Below are 20,142 nucleotides of genomic sequence, written 5' to 3' on the forward strand. Positions count from 1 at the left end.
AGACTTGTTGCGGAAATCGTCTTTGGATCGACGCGTCTCGTCTCGAACTTACCGCTCGGGCAACCGCCTGAAATCAACTGTAACTACAACCTTTTTCGACTCATGATTTTCTTAAGATGAACTTGCTTGTATAGAAGCAACAAATAACATCGAGTCAGATTTGCTAGGAAAACTACAATTTCCAAATGAAATGCAATTTAGAAACATGAGTATTTCTCGTTTCATCTGCGATGAAATGCAATACCGTTTGCCCGTGATCAATATTCAATCTTCCAAGTAAATGTGCGACTGCAATGAAAGTGAAACTTCTTTTCTTCCGGCAAATCGATAAATTAATAAACATGAAATATTCCGGCGACCACCAGGGAAATCTTAAGGCAGTGTATTAATAACATAATTATTAGGACAAATTTAACTTGGAAAATAAGATTCGAAGATAAGTTCCGTGATTTCGAATGGAACATGTTTAAACGAAAAGGATTAAGCTTCCTTCTTAAACGGTCACCCATGCACACAGAACAGTCGCATCTATCGAAAGTTTGGCCGTACCGTATTTTGAATACCATAGCAATTTCGCCGAGTGTTATGCTTATATAAGCTTCCGAAAGCTTTCAAGTACTAGATATTTTAAGGAACTAATGGTTGGAACACTTCAGATCGTCTGAATATTTTCTGTGACGCGTGTATGCGTAATAGTCAGCCTTGTAACTATCTGCGCTACTTTCCTACAATGCGGAATGTCCACATGTGCAACTTACACAATCCAGCTTACACAATCGCATCATATGTATGAATATAATTACTGCTACGGATAAATTACATTCCGAGTAAACTACGTAAATCTATTACTACATGTTCCCGTATATGCGTATCGAACATGAACGTTTACATTAGATCGTATGTGCTCTCGGTCAGTGTTATCCACACAACAGCTGCATTAAGTTCTCTATCTCCTATCCATCTCTGTTCAGCATTAAACTGCTCGAATATTTACGGAACCGTTCGTCCCGTCTTCGCTGCATTTTCGCCGCAGACTGTTATTGAACCGTACTCTATGATCAACCCTTAAAAGCTATCATCAACGGAAGACACGTTACAAGAACACATGTCGTAGCGGGATGAAATTTCACCCACGGCAGCGTTTAAAGGTTAACAGACTTATGCGTTTAGAAAACGAAATACGAGGGGACGTTAATGAGTTTACGTTAACTGCCGATCAATTTGCTTTTTACTTCAGTTTCCGTAAAGCAGCACGCGAAAATGAGATTTTCTTGAAGTATTCGCAAGCTAAATATCGGTTCGCAGAAAAGAATACTTTCCAGACATCTTACCGAAAGAGTCGGTAACAGATGGTTTTGGAAATGCCTAGATCCCCTAAAAGAAACTAGAAAATCGAGATAGACCTAACCATTTATTTGGACCGTTGTTCGGTGGATGGGTGGAACGATCGAGGTTCCACCGCGCATCGAGAAACCGATCGCTCCGATGGAATCGACACGGTCGCGGATTTTTCGCGATGAACGATCGAACGGTTACTGTAATTGGCGCAATGCAGTCGTGTCATCCACGAGGACAGATAATTCCGTTCACACAATACGACCTTGGTACTATATCGGCCCTGATTCCAAGACGAACTTGGACGGCTGCCAAAATACGGTCTGTAGGTCACTTCGTGTCTTGAGATAATCTTGTTCCGTCGAAAAGAAAAGAAATGCGAATGGATGGACAGCGAGCGAACCGGGAAGCGTTGCAGCGGCTCCCGTACGGTGGAAACCGTCGCGCGGCGGGGTCCGATCGATCGAAATGCGGATCGTTCTTAGACCGGTTTCGCGCGACGATACACGTACCGCGATACGCGGATGATGGATACCGAATTTACATGGAAATTAATGGAAACGATCGGACGGGGATCCTCGATACGCTATCGCGATATTCGTTTCGTGCATCCTGTAATATACCGAATCCACGTGTGTTATTTATATGAGATAGCGTTATTCTTTTCCCTAATAGAAAGGGATTCAAAGGTTTTCTTACTTCAAAATGAAAATTGTTGCCACTGAGTTTACCACAGAAACTGAAGTTTGTTGAATCAAAATGAACTAGCAATTAAAACTTCTGAAATCGAAATTCATTCTCGTTAAACGAAGTTTCAAAGTACAAAAGTTCCGAATAATGAGAAATTGCTAATTATTGTTACACCAGCGATGAAAAACGGTTGTTTCGAAATTTCACTGTTTCCTGAAAAAACTCTGCTTCTCGAAGGTGATCGGTTACAGGCTGGACATCGATACGACATTCCTGGAAAGAGGGAACGATTGGTAGACGCGTATCGGCTGTTGGCGATTCACGATCCCGTGCCTCTGTTTCCCAACCGTTTTCGCGGGCGCTTTTATACCTTTTTCTTCGACGCGACGGAGCGGGCGACAAGTACGCTTCGTTATTCCGGACAATTGATATCAAATACGGGTCGTTGGATTCTTTTTTCTCTTTTCTCGGTCTCTCGCTCCATTATTTTCCTTCTTTCTCTTCTTTTTTTCGTTACGGAATTCCACGCGTTGAATTTCGACTCCAATTATCCGTCGGTACTCCGATAAACCGGCCGCTGGAAGAGATATGAAATGTCCGCGCGCGATATCGCGACTACTCCCTCTTTGAAATACCGCTCGCGGGAAAAAGCGCGTGGAAATTTCGATTAATTCGATCGGCGGACCCCACTAACACCTATTCTCCTCCGAATTCGAGGCTGGATTCAAATGGGAAACGAGTGCGATCGGATTATCGGGAAATTATTTTATTAGATGGCCGATAGCGATTGATTTCTGGATTTCCTTTTCTTTTTTTAATTAACAGCCAAGCGAGTATATCTCGTCCGACTTTGAATTTTTGCCGAATAACCTTGGAATTTCAAGAACGTTTAAGCAACTGTTTACTATGAATGTTCGTTAACCGGTTTTCTAATTGTCGAATGGAAACGAACGAGAAAATTTAATTCCACCGCAGGAATAAGTTCCTTTAGACCTTTTTCTCGAGATTTTCATTGAAGAGGCTTGTCATTGATGGGGTATTTTTAATAAAATCGTTAATTGTTCAACGGGAACATGGAGCAAGGTTAGACTCCATGGGAGACCTATATATATCCTTTAAAGAAACGTTTGAATGAAGTTAGGATTCGAAGGGTTGGAAAATCTAATGAAAGTAATTGAAGAATTGTGCGGAACGTAACAGTTATTAACTGATTTGCCACTTTATTTTCTCGCGTAGTTGGTTACCGGCTTCGCATCGATCGTATACTGTTCGTACGCCAATGATCGTTCGGATTTCACGACTTCCAGTAAGTAAGCGCGAGCGATTGGTAATTGCATTTCAAAGTTTACATTTGAATCGATCCACGCGTGTTCCGGTTTTGTTAAATCGAGCCTCGCTCTCGAGCAGTTTCACCATAACTCCCCGCTAAGTCGATAAACCGATCACACGAATCGGCTTCTTGTCTTAACTCGAGGCTTTTTTTTTAGTCTGTCGCGCGCATTAGCGAAATCGACGTTCGTTACACCGGTAGTTGAATTATGGTAATTAGTACACAAATGAATTCGGAAAGCATTCAACCTGTCGTGTTTTCTCTAAACACTTTCCCAGGCAAGCTCCATTTCTCAAGACATATTTTCTCCGCAAGTTTGACTCGCTCGGCGAATTATTTCCTTAACCGCTACTCTTCAAATAGACAGTCATTACAATAGTAAGAGAAAAAATGGCGAAATAAATGGTTACTGTACTAGTAAAAACTACTGTAACAACTAACATTGATCTATAACGAATAGTTCTAATATTAAAAGTTCCAAATCGAATGTGAATAAAGCGCCGTAAAGAATAAACCTTGAAAAAATTGAATATCAAATGCATAGAGTAACTATGGAAACTTCTGAAACGGTGTCCCTCCGCAAGGTTAGCAAAAACGAGAAAACCAGAAGATCAAGAATATGCTCACGTTGATGACGATCCTCTCGCAAAAGTCATGATCGTGCGGTATGGGCTCGAAGTGCGTGACGCCTGTGTATTGGGTGTGGGGGTTCGGCCCATCCTCGTCCTGGCTGCTGAGTTTCGGCAGCGATCTGCAAAAGAAAATCATCGCGTCGTTAACGTGTCCCCCGATACGTCGCAACAGTCCTCTATACATACAATATGTACACACATACGGACGACGTAGACGATCACAAAACGACAAAAAACCAACAAACAACGACAATATACAAACAAACAAACAAATAAACAAACAAACAAACAAACAAACAAACAACTGTACACCGTACACAAGGGACGTAGAAACGAGAAACTAGGTTGCGCTACCTCTGTACTAACAGGCCCTATACCAAGCTGTTCTCTTAATGAGCTACTAGACTGGTAAGCCGCTGGGTCGACGGCCTAGCCGAGCGACGCCGAGCGTCGCGCTCGATAGATCGGTTGCAGCGAGGGATCGATAAAGGATCGAAACCCTGAACCATACCGAACTGATCGACGCCGAACACATGTACCGACGGTTCGCGCGTTCGAATCTGTTCATTAATTAACCGGCTACTGGACCGGAAAATCGCTACGCAGCTCACCGACTCTACCGCGAACTGCTTCGCCAGAGGGAAACAAGATGGCGGGGTGGGATCAGAGACTCGGACGTTTCGGGGGATGAATCGGTCAGGTGTTTTACGGGTTTTTCAACGAGATCCAGTCGATTTCTGGTACGTACTGCATCGAACAACGTTGCGCGACCTGCGTTGATCAAGAAACTCGCGTCTAGACTGATAACTCGGTGGTCGATCGCCGGTCGATAGGCGAGATGTCGAAAGAACACGTCCGACCGACATTGGCATGTCGGCCACTGCAGCATTGTGCTGCAGGCTCATCGCCAGCGTTACGTGTTTCATTTTCTTTTTCTTTTACTTTTTGTTCGACACTCGATGAAATACACTATTTCTAGCGTCAGGATTAAACGAATGCTTGGGGGCAGTTGCAAGGTTTTCGTACGCGGATGCTGCCTGTTCAAAAATTGTCCTTTCGAATGCGAGGAAAATGAATTCGGCAATGTTCCGAGTATTTCGGCGAAGGCATCACTCGTCCGTGTATTACACTACTGTTCGAAGTAATTAATGTTTTAACATTCATTCGAGTATCTGGGCCATAATTATTTTATTTTACGCAATTTACTGAAGTTTTCCTCTTCTCCGCGAAATGATACATCATTTCGGGCCAATCTTCCTGTGGAATCAGGGCAAGCCAAAGTTTCACTCCTCGACGCCATCCGGTTTACTTTCCAGCTTCGCTGTCTTTAGATCACACCTTAATCCTCGGACAATACCAGCCCTCATTGAAAGTTTCACGAACTTCTGGGCGACCGGAGGTTTCATTGCCTCGAATCGAAGATCCTCTTAACGGAGAAAGGAATTTTCCGGGATGGGATGAGAGGAGTTTCGAGTCCTCGCCCCTGGTCACATTCGGTGAACTACGAATCCGCTCCTGCGGAGGAGCTGATAGCGGATTCCGATAGTAGATAACGAGCTTTTTAATGAAAACCAGACTCTCATCCCACTGTTTCCCCTTAAACGACGAAACATTTTCGAATGACCGGCTATAACAAACATTTTGAAAGCAATCACTGGCTTTAAGCTCGAATAAATATGTTGACAAATGTCGACTGTGACTCTTTAAGCATCAGATCCACAAGTTGTCTGGTATTTTTCAACTTTAAAACGGTTCAAATAGCACGTACATGTATCCCGTTTCTATAAGAGAGTTCCCCAAGTAGGCGAATTATATTCGCAAATGAGAATCGGTTGGTACCGCCAAGTGGCCGAATAGTTGTTTACTCGTATCGGAGTGTACTTTAAAGAGGAGGATTCTAAAGTGGCCAGGACCGACGAAGATCGTTCCGTCGGGGAAACATTGAGCGTCACTTTCGCCGGGTCTCGTCCGAGCGGAATGAGGATCGTGGAGAGGCCGGGCGTCGGAGGTGTTCCGCCGGGCGAGCCGGCAAGACGCGAGAAAGAAAAAGGAGAAGGAAAATGAAAACCGTGGGAGGGCGGGATGTGCCGCCAAAGAGCATCTCCACGCTCCACTTTGCGGAGCGGGCCGAGTTCTGGGTCGATTCCCGGCTTTCCTCCCACCATTCCTCGGAGGTTCAACGCCAAAAATTTATTTCTCCGACATTGCTCCGGTGAACAGCACCTTAAAGAGCGGCGTTCGGAACGCGTAACCGACGGGCGTGTCAATTTAAACGCGCAAATCAGGGTAATGGGAAAACTGTTGCCTAGAAAATAAGGAGAACAATTCGTACCCGAATAGAAAAGTGGAACAACACCCAGGAAACTAGTATCGAAGCGTAGCCATTCATCGAAGCACAGGGTTAACATAGCCACGCCCCTAAGCCGTAGGTTCCGAACAAAGTTCCGCGGCCCAATTCCAAGGAAGTATGGCGGGTGTCAGGTCGAGATGACCTTGGCAAGTGGTCGGAGTCGCATCGCGCATAAATATAATCAGTGATCGGCGCCAGGCGTTCGTCGAAGGTGGTAGGCTTCTTATCACGCGACAGTGCCAACCCGTTGCGCCCGGAGACAAATGTTACTCGCTTTGGTTCGGAAGGTCGCGAGCGATTCCGGGCCAGAGATAAAGGACAGATTAGCCCCGAGAACGCAACGATTCTCGGCCGTTGAATCGGCCTAGGCTCCGCGCGCCAGCGCGAACAAAAGACGGAGCCAGCCCGCGCGCAGCCCCCTCGAGCCCAACGAATTTCCTGGCTGAAAGCTCTTTGTTAGTTAGCGCCGGCTGCCGGATATGGGATACTCGAGAACCTTTCACGCCTACCGCGAATTCCGCCTCAAAGCCAATGACGGCATCAAGTTCAATATGTACTCGCGGATCTCGGATAATTTTCGCAGACGACTTTTCTTCCATTATAGTAGAAAAATCCTCTGAACGCGCAAGAATCGAACGATTAGGTGGACAAAGAGTTAGCCAACTTTCTGCTTTCGTCGGAACGTTTTTGCCCCGAACTCGAACGAGACGGCTCGAAGGGAATAAAGAAACTGCGATCGCGTGTTCGTTGGCGGAACAGCAGGATCGCCTAACGGCGTATTTTCTCTGGCGGAATGACGAAACGAAGCATCGGATCGAAGCACCTAGTAAATCCGTGATCCGAAGGTCTCGCGCTCTCCTCTCGTCAGTGTCAACAAGATATCGAATCCTCGAGGCTAGAGCGCGAGAGGGTGGCATAGACGCGGTTGCACCCTCCCGAGGTTCTTGCGTCCGCGGACGCGGGTCGGAAAAGGCGACGTCACCGGGGAAAAATCGATATTTCAATTTAGTCGTTTAATTACGTTGCCGGAGGCGGGACAACGGCCAACTATTTATCAAAGTCCGGCCGCGGTGACGCGTTACGCGAAACCACGGTACCTGAGAGATCGACTGCGGCCTGGGTAGATATCGGTCGCCGCGGGTCTAACCTGCAAGAACACACCCACGAGAACGGGCACACGGGCGCGCGCGTCGAATTGGTTCGCCGTGACGGATGGTTTATTCCTAGAGCACCGATGACAGTCGATGCACCCGGAGCGTAACTGAGAATAGCCCGACGTACCGCAGAAATAGACGGTGCCCGCTACGTTGCGCGATGCATCGGCGAGCACGTGCTCCCGCTCCTCCGCGGCGCTCGCTTCGAACTAAAAAGAAAATCCAACGAAACCGGGGGCAGGGCAGAGAGACACGGAGCCGGAGAATAAGAGCCGTTCCTCTTGTTCACCGACCGGACAACCAATCAGAGAAACAATTCCCAAGTAACGAGGGAGCCGCGCCGTTCAACCAGAAATCGGATAGTCCCGGCAGGGAGACCGAGCGGCACTCGTTTTCAATAACCGTCCCGCTTCTTGCTCTCTTCCACTCTCCTTTTTTCCAACATCCGCGGTGGCTTGATACGTAGTTATCGCAATTAGTGTCCCGGCAACTGCCTCGATTTCCCAGCACTCTTTTACCCCCCGTTCCATCAACCGAGACCCGCTCGCAACAGTCAGACAGCATTATCCGGCGCACAATGACGGAGCGGATAATGCCTATCCCGCCGTACAAAAGCCCCACCCCTTTCAAGCGCGTTCTGAAAATTGTATATACAATATAAGCCCGGCTGATGTGCGCGTCGGCCGGAATGCGTATTTACAGAAATCCATTCTCCGACTTCCCATCGACACCCGCGCCGCTACGCTCCGCCCGTGAAAGGATTAATCCCGAGCTGTTCCTCATTAATGCCCGCCGTTGGATTTTTCGAGGACAATAAACGGGTATTCTGCCGGCGGATCGACGACAAACAAATGAGGATTAAAGATGACTGGGACTGCGAAGGCTGTTATTGTTCAACTGCGATGCTATTGTTTCGATCAACAGTTCGTGGAGTAGGCAAAGTAGCTGATCGCTGATACAAGTCAATCAAGGAGCACTCGAAACCTTCGATTTCCTTGCTTTTCTTGCCGCCTGTTAACCCTCTGTGGACCAACATTTTCGGAATATTAGCTTCTCGCCCCATTATTTCCTTCTTAATCGCAGTCGTTGGAATTTCGAATCGATGGAAGACGGCGTTCTGCACTTTTTCTTCTCGCCAAATCTATGTCGGCAACCCATAGAATACGCCCAACTGTCTTCGATATCTTTACCGAGAAAAGGAAAGATGCGAGCCCCAGCTAATTGTAAGATTGACAAACGCCAAGAATTACAAAGCCACACCTACCCGAGGCAAAAATGAGGATTAAAGTCGGCCGACTCCGTTATTGTCGCGCTACAATGGCATTGTTTGAAGCGGCAGTCGGCGATGGGGTGAGGTAGCCGATCATCGATAGAAGTCAATTAAGAAACACTCGAAGGAACCGCGATCGATGATATCCGGGGATCTTTGACGCGGTCTAATTGGAGACGAAGTTTCTATCTTTCTCTTTTCGCTCCGAACGGAGCAGCTCTCTTGTGTCCTCCGCGAAGATATCCGCGAATTCACGGACTGAATGAAAACCCGTTTCCATTGTTGGCGCGGCCGCGGCCGCCGACAGAGAAAGAGAGGTTTATTTCCAGTCGTGAATGGGGGGATACAACGGTGCGCCGCCGGAGAAAGGACTCCGTTCCGGTGGCCACGTATCCGAAGACCGACGACTGAAAATAGCGCGTCGTCTCGCGGAAATGCCGGGACCCGTCGCCTTCTTCCACCGTGACCCAGAAACCGAGTCAGCCCGCCTGTCGTTGCCCACCCGCTCGGGGAATCAACGCGTCCGATCAAATTGCCGCGCGACGTTCCACGGAGCTCGTCGTTTACGACCTGCGTGTACGTCAGGCGCGTCTCGCGACGGGTAAAACGTTCGTTACAAGTTCCGAAGAAATTCTCGGCATCTGGAAAATTTGCGCCGAAGTTGGCCTTTTCTCAGATGTTCGTATCGTAAAACGCTTCGTCTCTTATTGCTTGTAACTTTCCTTGCAACGGTTGCTCTCCGGTAATCTTTGTGCGATGGATTTCGAGTTTATCTTTACTCAGATTTCCAGGAACTTTCGCTTAGAGGAGACTCGGAAATCTTACGAATTTTATTTGCCTCGCGAAACTAAACGCGTTTCGTTGCAATCGTATACAGCAATTTGTTTAATAGGGCAGCTCCGAAACCGATTGCACCACTATCGACGGAAAATAGATCGCAACCGAAAAACCGCGTGTCACTGTCAGCAGCGAAACATCTGGCGGACGGTCCGAGGAATGTCTCAAGTGGGCAAGGTTCGCGGAACGGCTGGAAGCTTCGAATAATATTAATTAGAGGACGAGAGGTTGGGAACCTGCAGCGTCAGAGAGCGAGACGGCGTTCGACTGGCCCGATCCGGGCATTGTTTGTTTCCAGAAATAGAGGGCTTCTGTACATCTTCGATGAGGAATCGTTCATTCGGCATACGGCTCCGCCATTCGTTTTCCATCTTCCCGGTTCAGACGCGTTGCATCCGTGTAAACACTGCGGTTGATTGTTTTCAATCGCCGACATTGTGTCCGAATCGAACCTTGAGACGAATCATTGAAACCTTGAAATCTGTGAGAACGGACATTTCAATTAATTCGTTGTATTAACCCTCGCCGTCCGCGATTACGATGTCTCTTCGTTACGCTCCTCTTCGCGCGTTCGATAAAGAATAATACCGAAGCGAGTGTTTCCGAAGACCCCCGGCGTCTCAACGGAGGATACTAGTGTTTGCATACAACCGTAGCTCGATACTACATCGTTCCATGTAACTCCGGGAAACGATACGACTGCCATAAAAATAGGGCGAGTGTAGCAGCGGCGGATCCTCGTCCATGTTTATTGACGTGCCATTTATGCTTCGGGACCGGGGGGATCACGCAGCACAACCGCCGATCCGTCATAAAACGCGTCTATCTTCGTACCCGAAAGAAAACACCGTGCAGCAAACAATCTTACGTAATCCCGGAGAGCGTCTATTCGAAGTAATTCGCGCGTTTTCCCGGAAACGCGTCCGCCCGTGCGTGAAACGCTCGACAAACAGCCTTCTGGGCTATCGCAAGGACGACGCCCACGCTAATTGGTCAACTCGGCGGCTGTCTATCTCCGTCCCATCTGGCTGTGCCCCGCACTCCCGCCACGGTCACGGTTTTAGCCTCATCCATCGCGATAAGATCGACGGCCTGAAAATTAGGTTAAAGCTCCGGTCGGTTTAATCGTCGGATCGAACCCCGGTCGGTCTCTTCTCCTTTCTTTTTTCCATCGGGCCGTCTCGCTCTTCGAATTTCCTTGCTTTTCTTTCGTCGATCATTAACGACCACTTCGCCAACCCAGCGCTGCGTGTCGGCGTTTCCCGAGAACCGAATCCGATTGCCCGCTGAGCAATCTTTTCATCTTTGCGTACTCTTTTTCCTTCCTATAAGAAACGATAAAATAAACCTTTATTATTTGCCGGACTGAACGATTACCGACGGAGCGTTCAAGATCATTCGTCGGAGAAGAAAATAGTGTTCGGAAAATCAACTGAAACACCGAAGCTCGTCCGAGTGTTCCAGCCACGGGAAACATCTGCTAGGCATTTTCAGGCTAATATGTTACAAGAAACCATTAGAGATACCGTATATTGGATAGTGAAATTACAACGGGAAGATGGTCTATGTAGAAGGCAGCGTAACCATCGTAGAACGCGTTCCATCGTCCGCTGCAACAAACACTTGCCGCGGTGTATTCGAATCTCCGCGCTGTTAGTAGTTGCCCGCGACGTCAATTAACGTCGCGGAAATTAGGTTAACGTCGTAGGTTAATAGCCGATCGCGAGTTCCGTCGAATTTCCGTCTAGACTCCGATCGCTCCAAGATACCGAGCCAACGCGGCGCGGCTCGAAATTACGAGCGCCGCATCCTCCAGAACACGCCGTGCTTGAATAACGATCCGGGGGTTGATCGTTAGGCGGTCGTGCATGTGGCAGGTTTTCGTGTTCATTTACGATTTAACCTACCGCGGCGCACGTTCACGAGAATTCCGGAACGGTGGAACATGATTTTCAGACCGCTGACCCTTTTCGGAGGGCTCGCGGCCGATGATGAAAAGGTTAGAGGACAGGCCAAGCCCGGAAAGAACCAGTGCCAACAACGTGTTTTCACTTTTTGCGGCGGAATCTGCTAAGGTTGGCCCTCGTTCGATTGTTCCTGTTCGGCCTTGTAAATTACTTTGCGGAATCAGCTAACGGTTCGAACGAGTATATCAATAATCGACTTACAATCAACGAATGATATTTCCGACAGAGTTTCGATCGACTGAATTCGCGAAAAATGTTAAAGACAAACGGTCGAGAAAAGCTGTTGAAATTCTTTCGAAATATCTGCACATCGATGCGAAATTCCGACGCAATTAGATGGCATTCGTGCAACTCCATTCGCGCGAATAATTACCCGGCCGAGCCACGAGTATCCTCGTATATTGTGCCAGCAGTCAGCGCAATTGTGCAGCCGTATGCATGAAATGGGCATCGAAGAATCAATGCATATCCTTGATGAACTTGGAGTACACATGCAGCCGCCAACCACCGAAGACGATTACGTGGTAAAAGTTTAATTAGCAATTCGAATTGCCTTCCACTCTACATGCAGCGTCTAAAACCTTCTTCCCCACTCTCTTTCTCCCTAAATAATCCTCGATTCGTCCGCATTTCATGCTCGATTACCTATCTCCTGTGCTCCACTCGCGCGAATAATTATTACACCCAGCCACGAGTGTTCCAGCGAACGGCACAGAAACCGACCAGCCGCATGCACGCCCTTTGTCGAGCGAGCGAGCTTCGGGGAACGCGTACGGGTCCAATTTCGAAGACGGTGACCCTCGAGTCCGGCGCACAATGTGTAATCCGGCCGATTGTGCAGCGTCGACGCCGATCGAAGACGAATTTCCATTTTTCCGAGAGCCAGGCCAATTCGGGGCGGTCGGTATTCGGCGAGCGCAGGAGGAATTCGGGCAGAGCCCGAGAGCAAAGGCCGCGGCCGAAAATTCGAAAAACCGAGGGGCTCGATAACGATCGGCCTAGCATCCGCCGGCGGCGGCAGCGGCGCGCGTTCCGTGCCACGTTCCCGGCAGACTGCAGAACCGCAGGAATCGATTCCTCGAAACCCGTCCCGCCGAAATTTCCCCGCTACGTTTCCTCCGCGCGCGGCTGTCCGCGTAAATGGAATTAGTTCCCCGTCCCGGAGGTCTGATCGCCGCTGCTCCCGTTACCAATTAGAGGCTGACACCTTTCACGACCCGCTCCTGGCCGACCCGGGCCCGCCTTAATAGGCGCACACCGCAGGTACACGCGTTACGTAACGCCTACCGTAGTACGAACGCGTTTCAGCTGATGCGTTCAATGTTGAGGACGGTGGAATCTGTTGTTCCTGACGTTGTTCGTTGTCGGAAACCTACCGATAGACGTACAATTTGTTTGCCCGCGGTTGTCGAATTTTCGTGTAAATAAGAAGCGTTTCGATGTCCCACCGAAGAAAGGGAAAATTAAAAGACCGTTATACATCCAAAATCAGTGTAAGCAAATTTATTCGCGAACAGGCTGCCACGCTTTCGTGCCCGCGATAAGTAGAACGACTAAGCAATGAATGGGACGCGTCGGCCTGTCCAACGACACGCGAGCCAGTCGAACGGTCAGTCTCAATTTTCTCGGAAATAGAGCCGCGCGTTGCGAAATTTTCTGAAATAATCGCGGCTTGTTTTTGTTTGAGAAATCATTCCCCACAGATCGCGTTGCATTTTCTGGGACAGCCGATGCACGCGCGTGCCGCTGTCAGCTGGATATGTGTACACCTGGTCACGGAATATTCCTGACCCAGTATCAATGGACGTCGATAATTTTAACTCGTCACCGCGCGGTGGAACGGTACGCCGGAAAACTCGGTTTACGGTCGCAGCCGATCGCCTACGATCCGCGGCACGGGCCGACGCTACGGGGATGGTTCGATGCCTCAACCCCCGGTGGACCGATGCCTGGGAAACTCGTCGCTGACGCGACACATTTCCTTCCTCCGGAAAATAAAAGCGTAAACGAATCCGTTTTGCTCCATATCTTATCTTCGGGGGATTTCGCCTGCGGACGAATCTAGCGGAAAAGCCAAAATAGAATTGCTCGAGAAATCAAGAGAATTTTATTTATATTATAGATCGAAATTCAATGGATTATTCCTTAGAAATGTGTATAATTTGCTCGAATCTCGCGTCGTCCTGATTTCTGTGCTCGTAACTTTTCGAAGCTTACGACTCTCGACCCTTTACATCATTTTCAAGGTTTGCACGGAAAAAATATGAACTGTATAATTATCCCCGTGACCCTCACGGCTTACCATTGAAACGCGTAGCATCGAGAGCGGCCGAGATACCGTAGGAAGGGGAGATTAACGACAGGTTCACTTTGTTAATCGCATTTGACGAGTTCGACGCCGAACGTAGTTCACCGTGCAAGGGCGTTTCAAGCAGGATTAAAGTGTTCCGCGTGAATATTTAACTAGCGAACGGCCGAGGGGATTCGGAGCCGACCGATCCGCGTGCTGCTGCGAAATTCTTCGCCGGGGAACGGAATTTCTGACCCGATTACGTCGGTCCGCGGGTCGTAGACACTTACGTAACGGCAACGGAGGGCGTGCACCGTCGCCGGAGAGATCGTAACTTACTAGGGAATTTTTCGAGAAAAATACGATTTATCGCGCGGCAGCCCGTGTTGGCCCGCGACTCCGTGGCCCCGGCTATAGCGGCCGCGACTCTATATTCCATTAGCTGACGCCACGGAGAAGAGATGTATGCGGGTCAAGTCGCGGGTTACCACAAAATTTTTCGGCCAAACGGAATTAACGACCCAGTTTCGCCGGGCCGCAACGCGGATTTGTGTGTCTACGACAATATAGGACGAAGAGGAGCTAATTTCCCGAGTAGACTGCATTTTTTGCGATTCCGGAAGCTTTACAGAAATCACAAATTCTTCTGTTGCATTTTCTTGTGTACGACAGAAACAAAATTTGTCTAATATATCGTTCGATGTTGATAGTAATATTACATCGGACTCGAAGAGTGCAATTCGAAGACCGCGAGCTATTCGTTAGACTTGAATTATTCTATTATTAACACCTTCGAAGCAAACGTGCAATAAAGTTCCTCATTCCACCGGCAAGTGATTAACGATTAAAGCATTCCAAAGAATCCTAACTGGAAAATAAATCACAAGACAAGGAACCGACTCTCACGATATACCAAGTGTTCTACAAATTCCAATTCCGAAGACACCAACCACTCCTCCAGGCGAAAATATTCATTGGTCACCGTTGAAAAGGGTCGAGAGGTCTCGGACCGGGGCCCTCGGTTCGCAGAAAGGCTTTTCCGGCCAATCAAGCTATCCAGGTCGCCGACAGATTCCTCGGGAGCCCATTATTCCGAATGGCTCCCGCCTCCAAACATTCATTACCCTCTCGGCCAGATTTCAGGCAGCCAGAGGCTGCCGCGTCGGAAAGAATTAATGAGCCGCGCTGCGCCGCGTTCGGCGATCGCATTAAAGCGGCTGCATTATACAAGAAGAGGAGCCGGGATGCGCGCGAACTGAAAAGGACGTCCTTCTTAATGCACATCCCGCCCTTTCGCCAAGTCCGCGCGTTCTTACGCGAAAAAACGCACCGTTAGAGGACGTTCCGCGAGATTTACGAGGGTCGTTCGGCGCGCACGGAAATATCCGCCGATAAAAATCCCTTGCAACGCGGAAAACCTCTCTGCCGTTCCGTTTATTAATTACCCGGTAAACAGCGGAGCCGACGTGTCGCGAAAATATACGATACACGTTGCTCCGCAGTGTTGAAATATTCAAGCTCCGCCGCGAGTAAACGGAATGGTAAGCTACCGAGACTGATGAAAGCAGGTTCCTCGGAGGAGACGGTAAGGGATGCGTGGCAGCGAACTAATTTCGCCTGTTGACCGTTTCTTTTTTCGTGGGCCTTCCGCGAGGAGCAAGATAAATTACAGCGAGGGAAGAGTTTCCTTCGGACATCAATCTTTCTCGCGTCGATAGCGCTGCGTGCTCTCGCGGATGCTGCGAGAATTTTTAGAGCTTCCGTGGTAAGCGTATGCGGCGGAGAATTCGCTGGCATTCTGGATAGAAGATTCTCTATTGAGTTGGCTCCTGGGATGCACAAGCGTTTGATTATTGTGCCTTCGGAAAAGAAGAAATTCCAAAGCTCGACAGCTGGCCCATCTTCCACGGACCTAACCGAAGGAAAACCTAGAGCCCGACACTGTCCTCCGTGAAACGTCGGGAACTCTGGCAAAGAGCTCTCAGCCTAAAGAACCGTTTGCATCGTTCAGGTGCAAAAGTTCGGCGTCCAAAAGGGTCCGCCAGTGGTCCCGTGGTACAGAGAGACCGCGTCGGAAGACCGTGGGCTTCCTCTGTCCTTCCGCGGCACTCGAGCCGGCGAGAGAGACCTCGTTTCGGAAATCGTGCGCGTGCATTCGCGCTCGAGCATAATCCAGTACAGAGTTGACCCACATTAGGAGAGATCAGAGCGACAGGGGACGCGGGGAGGTGGCAGCTGGCTGACGCTGCATGCATGCATCCCCGAGGCGCGTCGCCTCTGACCGTAGCGGGCCGAAAGGTCCTAAAAACCGCGCCTTTGCGGAGGCCCTAAGAACCGGGCCGCTCGCTTCTCTCCTCGAGAAGTTCGTCGTCGCGGCGGCGGGTCGAAGGGTCAGGGGTCGGTCGCTGTCGGGGCTCGTCATTAATTCAAACGGGTTCGGGTTCGAAGAGGCGGAACGAGCCAGCTCGTGCCCGTCGTTCCCGTCGACAGCCGCGCACTCCTCGTCGAGTGGCCCCGAGAGGATCGAGAAAGTTCGGCGTTGCAAATTTTTTTCACCGCGTCGACGGGCTTGCATGTGACACGTCATTCCGGAAGCGATTTCAAACCGACCGCCTTCCGCCGAGTGGATATTTCGCTATGTTCGAGCTCCTCTGTGATGGAGGATCATGGTAATAGGGTGCGCTGCTTTGACCAAGCTTCACGAGTGATGTTTAACCTTCTGTACCTTGTTCAGAGTTTCGTAGTTGCTTTAATAACACTGCCACGGCGTGAAAGGTTCGACGGCGGAGTGCGGGGATTTTCAATTTTGCGCGTGAATTTCATCGAAGGTGGATTTTATGGTTCCGGATGGACTTCCGTGCGTTACGGGTGCGCGCACGATGCGCAGGACGATCGCCGGACTTTGTTAGAGTACCGGTGAATGTAATATGCTGCGAAGGGATTGCGTGTGTAGAATCGAACTTTCATTTGAAGCGATAAAGACCGATGAATGTACGAATATTCCTAATATTTCCTTTAACGGACGAACCGCGTTCGATTCTCGAAAGCTCCGCTGCGAAAGTGGGTCGGAATTACTGGTCGGTCCGATCGAAAAATGCTCGGAATGCGAAGTGTTGATACAGGCTGCCGATGAAAAATATTTGATGAGTTCTACCGCTTTCGCAATTTAGGGAGACGCGGCAAGTAAAAAGCGGCATCGGTTACTCATTTATAATTGCCGTTTTCACATGTTACTTCATCCGGCTGGGTACCGTCGGCTATGTAAAAGCAGAATCGTCCATTTGTATCTGGTTTATTCATTGTTCACCGGACAAGTAATCAAACATTCCTGAGTGGTAGATGTAAAGCACGCCTTTTAAAAGAAACTTCAACAATGCCAATAACGTTTCGACAATACCGAGATGCGCGTACACATCAACGCATTGCAGATCATTTTTTATTTTGCTCTTTTAACCCCGTTGTTTCTCCGGTAAATGCGAAATGAGTAATGATCGGCCTTTGTTCAGCAAAAAAAGGAAACGATGACGGTATTGCTGGTTCCGTTGCGACAGCTTTATCCGCTTGGGTTCATTGTTTCGGGAACAATTTCGCAACGGTCCCATCCAAATAGAAAAATTGGGCTACATCGGAAACCACCTCATCAGTTAAGGGTTAACCCTTTAGGTCTCTTTTGACCGAGCAGCGCTTTCATCTCTGACGCTGGCATGGTCCTCGAGTTTGTTCTGACCTACTTGTGTACCTACCCAAAATTGCAACACAAAGAAGAACCAAACGAAACAAAACAACTTTTAATTGCATATGCAGTGCCGGAGCGTTCGAGCCAATTGTTCGACAAATATTTACCGTGTGGGCATCTTTCCGTTACGAATAGAATTTTCACTTTTTTCCTGTGTCATTGAAATTTCAAATCCAACGATCGTTTCGCGAGAACCAGGAGCCGAGAGAGAGCTACTTGAAAAATTAAAGAGCACGCGAAGCCATGAATATAGATGAACTGAAATTGACTCTATTAATAACCGAATCGGATAGGTACACGCAGTTGTCGTCATACGTTCAACGAATTAATCGACTACGTGAATTATAAATTCTCATCAATAAAGAAAAGCTGAATCGCAATCGAATACGAATCACTTGTAGTATCAAAGTATACTATGTATGAAGTATATTATATAATATTATATTTTAGAGGAAACACAGACACAGACCATGTGCCGAGTTTTTCTCTATTTCCAATAAACCGTTAATGACAAAGTGGTTGTATCGATCACAGTTGAGCAAGAAAGGCCACCACAGGGCGAGGGGTTAATGTCTCGTTGAACCGACAAGAAATTCGTGTCGGCGACTCTCGGTGCGACATCGCCGTTACGAGTCGAGGATCAAAGGCCGAGAGAGGGCAACGCAATAAATACCGTTCCGCATCGACGACGTAATTCGGTTGTCAAAGACCCAACGGAAAAGCCGCGCGGCCATGATTCGCGTTTCTTTCCATCCGACCGACGGGAAGAACGGAATGGCCGAATCACCGGCGGCAAAGACGCGAAGCGGTCGAACGAGAGGGCTCGGAACGGCCGTTCTCGCGAGCAGATTCGAGGCTCGTCGAATAATCGCGAATTCTAACGGAGTCCGCGCGCGCGGACGACGCGACGGGGGGACACGGCCGGCGCAAAACGGACGGGCGAGCGACGTTGGACCGGATCGATCCGGCGGACGCGGACGGACTCTGCATGCGCGATATTTAAATTTCCGGATTCGTTCCGTTTCGAATCATTAACCAGCCTCGGTCGACCGTGTGCGTGCGTTACGCCAGGACGTCCAGCGTTTTCCAACCGCGTCCGTTGCTTTTCAATTCGCCCCTTGACGGCACGCTATCCCTTTGGGTTTGAATCGGTTGACGGCTCTGCAAAATCTGCTAACATCGCCGACGTTGACAGTAGCACGAGAGTAATTGTCCGTTCAGGAATAGAAATCTCACGGTTATCCCGTAATTCGAAGCGAACGAACGATACGGTATTTAATAATTGCAAAGAAACTTGGCGTGTAGTACGCGTGACCTTGGTACGACCTTGAGAGGCGGCAACAAAGCGTAATCGATACAGGATCCAGTAAAACAGTCTGGGACGGTTAAAGAAACTCCAGAAATGGATAGTATTCGAGAAGAACCATCAAGCCCTCCGCGGAACAGTTGGCAACCGCACGAAGATGGCACCTGTCCAAAGACACCACGTGCGACGCGGCCGCGATCGAACCCGCCAAGACCGCGTTACCTTCGACTCCCGCTCGTAACCAGGCCCTAAACCTCGTTCCAATTAATTGCCGGGTCTTGCGCTCCGCGAGAGGCGAGCGTTCTCCAGAGCAGCCCGAGAACGCTCGGTCGGTGGTGCACGCGTGCAGGCAGACACGCGTAGCCCGCCCACGCTCGCCTACACGCGCTCGGATCGAGCGAATCGTGGCCGCGAGAGGAAGAGGGAAAAAACGAGGAACGCGTCACTCGACCAGGCGAGAACCTGCGAGCTGGGCGGGAGCTAGCGCGTGTGCGTTTCGCGTCGATGATCCCGCGACGCTACGGCTCCTTTGAAATAAACCACCGGCACTCGGCAGCTTTTCCTGGCCCTCGACAACGGTCTCGTTTGCGCAAGTGGGTCTCTGTACGCGTTCCGCTTCGTTTCGCCCGCCACGGCGATAATCGCCGTCAGGTCATTTCGCTGGTCCTCACGCGTCTCGCTGACTTTCGACATTATACTTGCCGCGGCTGGCTTTCACCGAGCCTCGGAGAGTGGAAGGGCTTTTCGAGATGATTCGCGGTTTGTTTGGGCACTTGGCTTTTTCAGATTTCTTCTTGATGCTTTCGCGTTTCGTTTTGTTCACGTTTTTCAGAACGTTGGTGCACGGATATCGAGCTGTTGTTCCTAGAGAGGATTAACCCGCAGTTCTCCTTTTTTCTAACGCTCGCCAGTTTAAGGGAGAATTTCCTTCCCTCCGAAAGTTCTGAATATTTAACAGAGGATTACGGATCAGTTGTTTGGGAGACAAAGGAGTTCTCGTTGGAATTCTCCTTTTCGGGATGCGAGCGTACGCCCGGGGTGAACGTCGGCTCTGAAGAATGGTAAGTTGCTACTGTTTTTCCTAGTGAAAGAATTAATGATATTCGTGTTTGCTCGAACGAGCTCGAAAGCTCCGAGCCTCGGCCGATACTCCGAGGCAGGGGGTTAATTCATTCTTTCATCGGGAAAATCGATTTTGATAACTCGCCCGGTACACACGTGTTCGCGGTTGCTGTAAGTAGAATC

The 20,142-nt window shown here is 49.1% G+C and overlaps 1 protein-coding gene across 24 annotated transcripts in view; it reads right to left on the minus strand.

Annotated features, from left to right (window-relative positions):
* shaker (potassium voltage-gated channel protein Shaker) overlaps positions 1-20,142 on the minus strand; it is a 244,728-nt gene that overhangs the window by 19,715 nt on the left and 204,871 nt on the right. For all 24 annotated transcript variants that reach the window (XR_012999008.1, XM_076369394.1, XM_076369393.1 and 21 more), the window contains one exon: positions 3,983-4,106. Coding sequence is in view for 23 of the 24 variants with exons in the window: in XM_076369394.1 (XP_076225509.1) it covers positions 3,983-4,106 (124 nt within the window). In the remaining variant the exon portion in view is untranslated. The remainder of the gene's footprint in view (positions 1-3,982; positions 4,107-20,142) is intronic.

Source organism: Nomia melanderi, chromosome 7, assembly GCF_051020985.1.
Source record: "Nomia melanderi isolate GNS246 chromosome 7, iyNomMela1, whole genome shotgun sequence".
Classification (NCBI taxonomy): Eukaryota; Metazoa; Arthropoda; class Insecta; order Hymenoptera; family Halictidae; genus Nomia; species Nomia melanderi.